The 12,575-nt window shown below is 34.0% G+C and overlaps 1 protein-coding gene across 8 annotated transcripts in view; it reads right to left on the bottom strand.

Annotated features, from left to right (window-relative positions):
* The window catches only part of EFR3A (EFR3 homolog A), a 70,881-nt gene that overhangs the window by 40,713 nt on the left and 17,593 nt on the right, over positions 1-12,575 (bottom strand). For 7 of the 8 annotated variants that reach the window (XM_085221693.1, XM_085221692.1, XM_085221695.1 and 4 more), the window contains 3 exons: positions 9,392-9,468; positions 7,959-8,086; positions 7,201-7,351 (listed from right to left, as the gene is read on the bottom strand). In XM_085221693.1, coding sequence (XP_085077819.1) covers positions 7,201-7,351; positions 7,959-8,086; positions 9,392-9,468 — 356 coding nt within the window. Of the gene's footprint in view, positions 1-7,200; positions 7,352-7,950; positions 8,089-9,391; positions 9,469-12,575 lie in introns of those variants that run through there. The other variant, XM_085221696.1, reaches the window with a different exon arrangement.

Here is a 12,575-nt window from a genome sequence, read left to right as displayed (position 1 = left end):
CCACTGACTGGCAAAGCAGCAACTGAATTTAAAGGAAACAAATCTGAAGGAATTCTGTCAATTCTGCTTATTTTTACAAAAGGTAAAAAAAAAGAAAAAGAAGGAGCGGAGCAGTCATGGAACTGTAACCCAGTCAACCTAAGCACCATTCATCTAAAGCTTCACTCACACAAAGGACACAAAAAATACTCAGATTTGCAAAATCTACAAAGTAACAAAGGGATCAAAGTAACAAAGTAAAAATCAACGCAGATTAGTCAACTAGAAATCAGATCAACTCAGCCTAAATTATTCCTATGACAAGGAAACAGATTTTGTGAATCCAGATGAAGCAACATTGTCAGATCTTAACTTCAGTGATGTTGACAAAGAAAACCACCATCAATCTCAGAGAAGCTAGAAAAAAGATGTCGAAAGAACACTTTCCATATGACAGATGCAAAGAGGTTTAAAAAATACCAACACTTGTAAATCATCAAACTGCAATATGGTACTGAGTGAGTTTCTGAAGGGGCCTTTCTAGAATTAGGCAGTATTTCAGTTTTACTACAGGCTTAGATAATAGAGTGCTATGTTATGGCCAAACTGGAACTGGAACCTGAACAAAAGACACAATTTAGGAATGAGAAAGGCAAAATACCATTTTAAGGCAGCTGTGCAAATACACGTCAGACACAGCTGAATGCAGATAAGAAACTGAGGGTTGCATTCAACAAAATTTGATGCTTTTATACTGTCATGATAAAGAAAACAATGTATTATGATATGTATTATTTGTGAGATCTATGAAGAAAGTTTTGCCATTCAATTGGCATTAATAAACCCACAGATGAAGTAACGCATCCATTTAAGCATCACTGCTGAAGATACTGATTAAGTGATACTGTCCTTCAATTATTCTACAGATGAACAAGTTGTATGTAAAAAAAAAAAAAAAAAAAACAAGTTAAAAAGACTGAAAGATATTAAATTATCTATTCTAGAGCTGCCAAAAAAGATACTAGTCTTCCAGTATACAGAAGAGACAGCTGTGAAAAGAAAAGCAATAGTAGGTTTTATTTGTTCAGTGGTAGTAAGAAAAGCAATAGCGAGCTTACAGTGCAGCAAAAGCTGCTTGAGCTAAACATTAAATAAACCACCTAAGTGAACAGACTGCCTGAAGGCACTGTGAATTCTTTACCACTGAAAATTTTAGACTGGACTACACAGAGATGAAAAAAAGGGCAAGGAAAAGTTGTCAGGTCTAACACAGTGCTCATGCTGCCTCATGAAGCAGAGTGATGTCATATTAAGATAACTTCACTTTTTCCTCTGCAATGCATTCTTACCAACTGCTAAACAAAAGTCGAGACATTTATTGTGCATCTACAGTTGAGAATTCAGTCCTTGAACAGCAACCATACTGTTTTCAATATGGTGAGGTATAAAAACCATCTTTTCCCTCCCAATGGACACTGGAAAATGCTTTACTGTCTTATTTATTTCTCACGAGTTTGTTTCACAGATTTTAATTACAAAACAAGTACACATTCTGAAGGTTTTTTTGTTTTTAAAGAAAAAAACTAATTAATCTTCAAGTTCAGTGGGGAAAAAAAAAAAAGAGTAATACAATCTTAAGTGTTTTTCAAACATTCAAGCATTTAGGTTTACAAATGATTCACACAGCAAACTTCCATAAATATATAATACAATAATATTATAATATATATATAATAATATATATAATATATAATAATATACTACAGATGTGGTCATGAGATTATTAACTTTTTAACTTTTCTAGCAACCATCAGCAGCAACCATCTAAAATATGTGAGGACTTCTTTGATTAACAGAATCTTGCAACATGAAGATTTCAAATACTATAACAAAATTTGCTAGGAGGAAGATCTCCTCTTGTACTAAGAAATTCTTTTATCAGAATAAATGAAGAATTGAGACCAACGTCAGCAACTCTCTGCACATTTCTCCTAAACCACAATGTAGTTTTGCAGCAGGGATGCAAGTACCTGGCCTCTCAAAATGATGCTCACAGTTAAATATCCAGAAAGAGAGAATGATTCCCTTCAATATATAATAATTTCTTCCACCAAACATAAAGCACTTCCAAGTGATATTGAGGCTTAGTATTCAGATGACTAAATGTTTAGGTCACAGGAAATCTAACTGTCACGTGACTGTTCTGAGTTGCACTGTCATGAACAAGTTTCCACAGTACACATCAGTCTATACTTCCTACTTGATTGGAAGTGATGTTCTTACGATGTTATAGCTGTTAAACTTATAAACATCTGACTCCTAAGCATCTGAGATATTTTCAAGCATAACACAAACACAAAAACTGTTTAACTTTAAAAAGGCAATTGTTTAAATGAAATTTCAAGCAGTTGCCTAGGATATATTTAAAGTAGTTTTTTTTATTTTGTTTTAATATATATAGATGTAAACATGTCTGTCAATCATAGTAAATGCCTGCAATAATATACTGATATTTTATGGAAGCTTTGCCAGTACAAACATTACACAATACAGAAGGTACAAAGAGGCATACTTACCTTGCTAGTATCTATTTACATTAATTTTGAAATCAATAAAATCGAAGCAGCATAAAACCTTATAAATCTACTACTAAGGCAGGACCATGTTTTTCAGAAAATGCTTAACCAGGATTAAGTCAAGAAAGTTGAATCATATTACCAGGGAGAAACAGATTGTGCAAGTCCTATGAGTAAATCATGCAACTTCTGAAATTAAACTCCCAAAGACATAATTACTTATGTATAATTATGCTATCTTATCACTCTGAGATAGCCAATACTTTGTATCTGTAGAAAAATTAGACGTAGGGGCAGAAGTTTTGATACCCTCTGGATGTCTTTAAAGAAGGTCTGTTTTTTTTTGCAGCAGTTCAAGAAAAATCAACATGTATTATATTTAAATCTGAGTTACATTAAAGTGACTATCTGTAAAATGTGTAGGCTGGATCTGAGCAGTATTTTCTGATATTTGAGCTTCCAACTTCTATCTTTGATAGCCTGAATTTTTCTCACATTTCATTTGAAGGGGGGGATGATGATACAGATAATTATAGAAAAAGCTACTATACTATGAGGAAACTATCACATAGGAATAACAGGAAGTATGTGAACATATATGGGCACTTCAGTAAGCAACTACAAAAAGAACAAATATTTTAAGGTTCAAACACCAGATTCATACAGCCACAGAATTCCAGAATGGTTGAGAACAGCAGAGACCTCTGAGTCCATCTAGTCCCTCTTGAAGCAGAGACACCCAGAGCACAGGGCCCAAGGCCATGTCCAGCTGCCTTTTGGACAACTCCAAGGAGGATGAGAAGGAGACTCCACAGCCTCTCTGGGAAAACTGTGCCAGTGTTCAGCTACCTGCACAACACAGAAATGTTTCTTGGTGTTCAGAAGGAACCTCCTGTGCTCCAGTTTGTGTGCAGCACTGGGTACCATTAACTTCATAAATGCAGTACTAAAATGACAATTAACAATGACAAGGAAAAGTTTTCTCAGTAACAGAAATTAGTGATTTAGAAATTAGCAGGTTGTCACCCACTAGATCAGGTTGCTCAGGTCCCCATGCAACCTGGCCTTAAATGTCTCCAGGGATTGGGTATCCACAGCTCCTCTGGGCATCTTGTGCCAGAGTCTCACCATTCTAAGTAAAAAATTTCTTCAACCCTCTTTACACAAAATCACAGAATGAAAGTTGGAAAAGACCTCCAAGATCATCCAGTCTGACTGTCCACCTATCACCAAATATTTCCCCCCTAAATCGTGTCCCTTCATACAACATCTAAATGTTTCTTGAACACCTCCAGGTGACTCAACCATCGTCCTGGGCAGCCCAGTCCAGCATCTGAACACCCTTTCTGAGAAGAATTTTTTCCCAATATCCAACCTGAACCTCCCCTGGTGCAACTTGGGGTTGCTCCCTTTAGTCCTATCGATAGTTACATGGGAGAAGAGGCCAACTCCCACCTTGCCACAGCCTTCTTCCAGGGAGTTTGGAGATGCTTTTTCCTGGTTAAGAAGAGCAGGTAAAATGAATTAACTCTAATAGTATAACAACTATGGATCTAACAACACGTTTAATTATTTGTACAAAGGGAGATACAGATATTCTACATAATTTTTTAAACCAATTTACAGAATTTCGGTAACAAGAGAGAAATTAAGCACTTCAGTAAATTTCCAAATAATAAACTTACAGCAATCAGCTTTCAGATTCTATATTACTTAAGAAAAACTGAGACTTCCTTTGCTTATCACATTTTTTTCAGTTTCCATACCAGCATATGCTGTCTTAGCACATGGTTAATAAAAATATCTACCATGATAGAAACAGACTTTCTGTAGTTTACAGATACTGCTGATTTGAAACTTCTTCTACTTGAAAAATGAAAAAATAATACAGTTCAACACTACAGTTCACTATTCAATTCCACCTGTTGTCAAATATCTGTGTAAGGAGGTTTACAACTATGTTATTAAAAATTTTCTAGTAAGAACTAAACATAGTTTACAAATGCAATGTAAAAAATTAGAAAATAATTCACTAACTTGAAGAGCAGGCACAAGAAATATGGAAATAAAAAAATCAAAACAATTGTTTTTCCAGAACAGTAATCTTCAGCTTTGATTTTTAAATGTAAATGAATAATAACAATTAAAAAAAAAAATAGTTTTAAAAGTCAAAGAGCTGAATATAAACTCTGTGCGGTTTTTTGGTAAGACATAGAATCCCTGAAGTTGGAAGGGATCTCTAAGATCATCTAGTCCAACCATCAATCCATCACCATCATGCCCCTAAACCACGTCCCCATAACTCATCAGGGAAGTACATACGGAGTCCTGGTGTGATGAGCAGTGTTTCACACGTGGGACTGGGAAAGACAGCTAAGGATCCCTCCATGGAGCACCAAATAGAAAAATTTCTGCCTCCAACAGCCTACGATTTACAAGTTAAGGAAAAACCTTGAAGGCACCATCAGCAGCTTTCAGGTCTTTCCAAGACTTCAAACTTCAAGAAGTCATTCAGTAAATAAGTCTTTTTTTTTTTGTTTTTTGTTTTTAATTTGAAGCAAAGTCTGTTTGGGAGGCTGAGAAAAAACATCTAACAATTAAGACAGCTGAATCTTACTCGAAAGTCCTAACTGCCTTTGTATTTCTGTGAATCTTTGGAAGTCAGAATGGAAAATAATCATCATATTCTTACAAAGATAGAGAATATGATTGTGATTATAAGCAGAAGCTAGTATGAAAATCATTTTCAACAGCAACAACAACAACAACAAAAAAAACCAGAAGTTTTCCCAAATACTGCCTTTTCCCCAATTTATGTTTTACTCATAGCTATTCCAGACACTGCCAGTTTCCTCTTCGAAGTGGTACAATAGAATAATTGAAGCACATAAAAGATAATTCAGTTATACTTCACCATCTATATTTTATTTGGGAGGGAAAAAAAAGCTGTAAAAGGATAAATGGGATGATAAACCTTCTCCATGCCTGACATCAAATTTGTTTAAGATCACAGTAGGCCAATGTCCTCAGTAAAAGACAATTTCATTGCCAATATACAGTTTTCTCGTCTAGAGTTAACACAAATTGACTTTTCTCTCTATTGACTATATTGGGCATCTAGAGAAATTAGCATAATAGACTAAAACTAGCCTTTGGAATACTGTTGAAGATCCATATATTCACTCTCCTAACAGAATTTAACATCTCATTTTTGGTTACCAAGTTTCAAGACAGAAAAACAAGAAATATTTCCTAATTTAGGAAATCTATTGATCCATTTTGCTCATAAAATGCCTCATCAGGAATAGAGAGCAATATCAAACAGATGACCGTAATGTGAACTTCTGTACAATATTCATTTGGAAGTGGTGTGTGCCTTGTATACCAAAGTGGAGGTTTACAGTAACTGTTTATCACCGAGGTTTTAAACAACTGAAAGTGACATACATCTTCCATTTGGCAACTGTGAAAATAAGTTCCAAAGCTATTTTCTAATTCCATAAGGGATCATGCCAAGGCACTGTTTTTATGATTGAAAAAAATCAGGGTAGTAGAGCTCAAAAATATTAAAGAAAATACATATAGAGAAACACAGAATAGTTTTGTTAAAAGAGACCTTATCGCAGAGACACCTTCCCATCAGATCAAGTTTGTCAGGCTCAAGATCCCCTCCAACCTAGCCTTGAACAATTCCAGGGATGGGGCATCCACAGCTTCTCCGGGCAACAGGTTCCTATAAGTAAAGACTTTCTTGCTTATACTTGATCTAATTCTACCTTCTTTAAGTTTAAAACTGTTAGTTCTTGTCCTGTCTCTAAAACCCCTGATAAACTCTGTCACTGGAGATGGACTCTTTTATCATGTATGTATATTATGTATGTATACATACACACTCATATATAAGTGTATATATTTAAACACATTTCCCATCAATAAGACTGTTCTGGCAGTCTGAGGTACAAGGATAAACTCCTCCCCTTTGTCACAGCAAGAATCTTTTGTGTTCAAATCTAAGAGGAAATTCTACACCAGAGTCATATAACTCTAATAGACCTTCTCGCCTCCCTGAAGTACAACTTCATTTAATTTCATGAGCAAGGAATCATGCCCACAGGAAAGTCCAACAGTTTTACAGAATCCACAAAGAACATTCCTCGCAGCTAACAACAACAGCCTACATTAAATGCAAGATCTGTTTTTTCTGCAGCAGTTCAAGACGAATCAAGTTGCATTATATTTAAAACTAAGTTACATTACATTACATGAAAAAGGAACTTATTTTCCTTTCTCACATCACTTCTCTTATTGCTGAAAGAAATAAAATATTGCCTTATCTACAAAATGTCTTTAGGAGGTCTGTCAAAGATTCAAAATAAGAATCCACAAAACAGCTTTCCTATTCCTTCCAGAAGAAGTTATTTCTGCAGAGGATGAGCCCAACCATCAAAAGAGTTTGAGACTAAAGGAAACAGGTTTTTCTGCCTCCAGCTGGTAAATATTCTATGCCCAAACAGCATATCTTGCCACACACAGAACCTCCTCAGCTCACGTTAGCTGACAGATATTTTGTGAATTCTGAAACTATTTTGCCTTAACAAATAAACAAAAACTTAGTTTGATTTAAATTAGCATCAAGTTCACTCACAGAATTAGTTCCAAGAACTTGCAGCTTTGGTTCTCCTGATTCCAGCAGCTTGGCCACCATATGAAGAAAGCTTTCCACAAATGGCTTTATGCTTTGAGAATGGCAAGCCATTAGAAGTTGGTCCAATGCCTCCATGGCAATTAAAACATATCTGAAAATGAATTGTAGAGAAACTAACATAAACGCATGTGCAACATTTATCATTAAGTCTTCACTATAAAAAAAATTAGAAAAGAAAGTGTGAAGATACATCTTTCATAGGATCTAAAGAAGAAGAAATTGGTAATTTCTATATTATGTCAAACAGGATTTTTCAAAGGAATAAATACAGTAATAACAGTTCTATTTAGAACATTTTGTTTTCAATTATAGACCCCAGCTTTCTACTCCACATTTTCCCAATACAAATCCCACTAAAGGAAAGCCAGTCAAATTATCCACAATTCTGCAGTGAGAGTACATTTTAATTAAATGAAAAAGAAAATGAGTAAAACTAATTATCCTAACAAGTTGCCATTTTTCCATTCTACGAAGTTATAAAAATATCTTTTGACATCACTTACACCAAAGACAATGGCTTCTGATGGATACTGCTCTTCTCTTCCAATTCTTGCATTTAATATTTTTGTACATCATTTCCATATTACTAATTTTCTCCGTTGACTACATCTTACCTTCTAAACTCACCATCTTTGTTTTGATCCTATGTGCAGCTACCTGTTAGCACCTATTTATTCTGTTGTGACTTACTTCCTTACCCATAGCGATGTCTGACAACATCTCGGCTCAGTCTCTCTGCCAGGTAAGCACCAATTCGATCCAGCTTTTCTGGTGCAGAAACGGCATAGAAAGTCAGCTTCTCCATATCAGCTTTAACAAGTCCATCCTAGAAATAGATACACAAAATAAAAAATAAAAATAATTAAATCTACAGAAACTATGAAGCTTTTAAAGTGCTTTAATTTTGGCAACTCAGAGTAAAAGATCTGACTCAGATTACAAAATACGTAACTTTCAAGCAAAACAGCCAAAAACTTTAACTCCAAAAACCAGTAACTTGAAAAATTATGTTATGTAAAAACAAGATTTTATTTTAAACCTTTCACTTCTTCAGTGTCATGTCTTGGACAAGGCTGAAATACAGGGTACCTGAAAGCTAATCGTTAAAACAAGATCAGGCAGAGATTAATATATTAGGTCCAACGTGAATTGTGATATGGACATCCTCATTTTTACTTTTCTGTAAGTTCTCCAAACATTATCTTTTTCAAATAAATGACTGAAGTGATAAACATAATCAGTAGCAGTTAAGTACATTTTACTAATCAAATCTTCTAATATGTAAGAAAAGCCCTGTAATTCAGTGAAACACTATGGACCAGCTTGGAGACATTCACAGACAGCTGTAAAACTACAACCGTAGGTACTTGAGGTGTCTCTATATTTGCATCAAGTCAGGAGATTGCAATAAAGCTATAAAACCATATGATTCCATGTTTTCAGTGCTTACTATACACATACATCATTTTATTTAATTTTCTTTAAAGCCATTAACGTACATAAATGCAGTAACTAGCAGTCATTACCAATACCTTTTAATGAAAAGCCCATGTACTCTGCAGATAATAAACCAAACATTACACAAATCCTGACTGCTCTGCTCATTTTTTCTATGATAAAAGATATAAAACATTAAAAAAAAGTAGCACCATAAATAAACTCTCCATTACACTGCACAATCATGATTATGTACAGATAAAAGCATTATTAACTGTTATTACAGAAATCATTTCAACAGAGAATAATCATTGAGCTTTAACACAACTCCGAGATTATTCAAATGAAGTGTTTACATCCACAAACAAAACAAGCATTCATGGTTCTAAGTTGTTATGAAGTCAAACGCTACCTTTGTGGCAGAATACCAAGTTTAATTAAATCTCCATTTAGTTGAGGAAAACATACTTATGTCTTTTCTTTTCAGTACGCACTGCCCTGCTCTGATATGGGAGTTAGTCAACTATTTAAAGAGGTTCCCCTCCAAATGAATTTTCTACTAATCTATGTCAAAGATATGAAGCATTACAGCAGAATTTACTGTGAAATGTGAAAATAAATATAAATGCTAAAGTGTTAGCTACAAAAAAAATAAACTTCTCAATAACCCTTACAATTTTAAGTCATCACTCACTTTTGGATCTTCAGGAAATATGTTATCTACCAGACGCTTGTAACGAGGTCGTAAAGCAGCACAGCAACAGCACACTCCTGCAGAGAGATGTAGCCAACAGAATTTAGAACAGAATTTTAGGAACTCTGGTAATTTCACCTTAAGTGAGCAGAAGAAAAAAAAAATAATAATAAAAAAAAATAGTGAATTCAGTTGCTTGCTACTTCCAGCATTTAAGTAAAAAGAAGTAATTGAGAAAGACTGATAAGTCATATAAGCAAAACTGTTATAAAGCAGTAAGTGCAAAAATATGCAAACATTCTGAATATTGGAAATGCACCTGCCATCAAGCCATTCCTAAAAATACGTGGAAAGATCAAGGAATTTCAAAATTTAGCAGTACAAAAACCAAGACTACTTTCACTTGCTCCTTTACGTTCATTCCAAATGATCATTTCAAAACCTAACTAAACACACATTCTCTTTACTCCTCTAAGAAGTCAATGAAATCTTCACTGTATTTTAGAAGGAATCATATCAATTGATATAAGCACAATCAACAAAAGATGCTTTACTTCCATTATTTCACTGTTTTCCTTTGCATCAGAAAAAAAGACAGTCACCTGGAGTGGCAGAAAGTATTCTTTGGACCTTATTTCTATTCTCCTACTGATACCGTATTCATACATCAACAATCATAGCTATGTAGCTTGTAATTCTAGTAGTTTAATTAATAGTAATTCTACTAGTTTAAAAAGATACTCTAGTACAACAGAGACTTATGAAGTAAGCATTTCTCTTTTTTTTTTCCCCCCTAAGATTCAGGACTACTAGTACCTTCGAATAATTCCAGTTTCTATTAAAAATAGCATCTAAAGTTAAAAAAATTCAACACACACACACACACAGAGAAAAAGCTTCTAGATATTTGTCCCATTCATTTTCCAATGAGGATTTATTCCCAAGTAATGTAAGCATTTCAGCAAATTAGATTTAAAATGTTTCAGTAGAAACATCAGACATCAGACTAATTCACTGGTCAGGTCTCAGACCAACATTAAAGCAGCTCTGATGAAGAAAAACACTGAGCTGAAACAAGTCCAATAATATACTGATTAATTACATCCAAGTTTGCATGAAGATCACACCTAGTCTTTCATACCGTGCTGTCTACAGCATTTAGTGAAGCTAGGTACCTTAAAAACATCTCACAAAAAGCTAGCCACCTTGTACCCAAAAATTATTTGCTAAAAATAGTAAAATCTATAAAAAATTAATCACATTCAACTCAAAACAGAAATTGAATAAAGGTTACCTTTGGGATAACGTTGTTGTTTACAATTTATCTCCAAAATTATTAGACTGCTAAGAACTGTTACACAAACCTACCAGGATCTGCATTTCTTTACTTAAGAAATCACAGCTGTTTTGTACCATACTTACTAAAACCTCTGGGAAGCTAAGGATAAGTCTTTCTCTGCTGTACTCTTTTATTACAAGGCTCTGTATGAGTAGACCAATTACCCTCTATTCAAACTGCTTTATGATGTTACCATTTTCTGGACAGAAGTCGAATTCTACTAAGAGTCTGACAACTTCATTCTTGCAATTTATTTATTCAGAAACAATTACAATAGATAGATCTTTGCTTTTGAAACCAGACTTTGACTCTAAGTTCTCTTTGCTAGTCTTTTCACTCAAGTCATGAATGAGTGTATGATCAGTAAGATGAATGCAAATGAGGACCTCAAAAAGCTATAAAAACAAAGCATACTCAAGCAGTAAAGATCTGTAACACTGAGGATTTATCTGCGAAGCACTGTTTTGTTACTACTGCCAAGTTCTTTGAGCGACTATTTCTGCTGACATCCTCCTCTTAGAGGACTAATCAATGTAAAACTCACGTTTATTCAAAAGATGTACGTATTCAGTAACTAAAATCAAAGCTATTGCATATGTCCCTGGAAAACGTACATAGATAACTGTGAATTAAGAGGTTAAAAACCTACTTATGTTACAACAAAGCTGTACAATTTTATCCCATCAAGACCAGTGTTTTGCAACATTCTAAAATCAAGTAAAACCATAATAAGGTAGGAGTACCTATTAAGTGTCTAGTATGTTACACAGTATTGTGAAATTCAAGTAAACAATCAAAATCCACCAAAATAAGACTTAACTTAGATGAATATTTCATTAATTAGATATGCAGCTCAGCCCCTGACTCGACACTCTTCTGACTATTGCTTTCTTGCTTGGTGTTCTGCTTCACAGAAGGTAAATTCCCCAGGTAAAAAATGAGTTTGATCATTATTTGTTAAAAAATATTAATACAACAACAGTAGTATTTTTCTACAGCTATCTCAAGTACAGTATTAACAGAAGATATCATACAATATTAAACTTAAGATAGAGGTCAATAAATACTTTTAGAATTTGTTTCTCCTCTTCATATGGCCAGATAAGAAAATTCTTGCAATGAACTAAGTCTGAAAACAATATTTTAGAGCTAAACGGTAGCCACATAAATTGAGCATAAAACCTGGATACAGACTCTCAACTGAAAGTGTGAGATATCAGATAACACCATACAAGCTCATTCTCACAGCCTAACCAGATGGTTTCAGTTAAATGAAACCCAATAGTGTTCTATTACTGATCTTCTAATGAAAGGTATACAGTCAATTTTGAGATCAGAAAAGGCCTACAAATAAGCGTGTAGCATCAGATTTGAAAAACCTACCCTTCTTGGATTTCAGTAGTATCTTTACATTGTTATCTATTTAATTACAGAACAGTTTGCAGGAAAAAAAAACACTTCAAAACGTTCACTATCATCATTAAAATTCATACATTTTTATTTCTTTATTTTAAATCACATTAACATAATTTTCTAAATTAAACAGAACATTCAAGCATTAGAAAGCTAGAGCTAAGTCTACCAAAGTTTTCAGCTTTAGAGGGTTTTTTGAGTGAAGAAACTTGAACAGAACATTACTAAAAAAATAAAGCTCTCAAAAGAAGGCAGGAAAAGAAACAAAAAGAAAACATGAAACAAATAAGACAGTTAACAGTCATGAGACAGGCTTTGCTGAAAAAAATCACAGGAAACATATGGAATACATTTTAAAAAAATCACAGGAAAATGAAAGGAATAAAAAATACCACAGAATAATCATGTCTTAATAATACATGTTAATAGCAA

The sequence above is a fragment of the Meleagris gallopavo genome, chromosome 3, assembly GCF_905368555.1.
Source record: "Meleagris gallopavo chromosome 3, MGAL_WU_HG_1.1, whole genome shotgun sequence".
NCBI classification, from domain to species: domain Eukaryota; kingdom Metazoa; phylum Chordata; class Aves; order Galliformes; family Phasianidae; genus Meleagris; species Meleagris gallopavo.
This window is presented reverse-complemented; position numbering and strand designations above follow the sequence as displayed.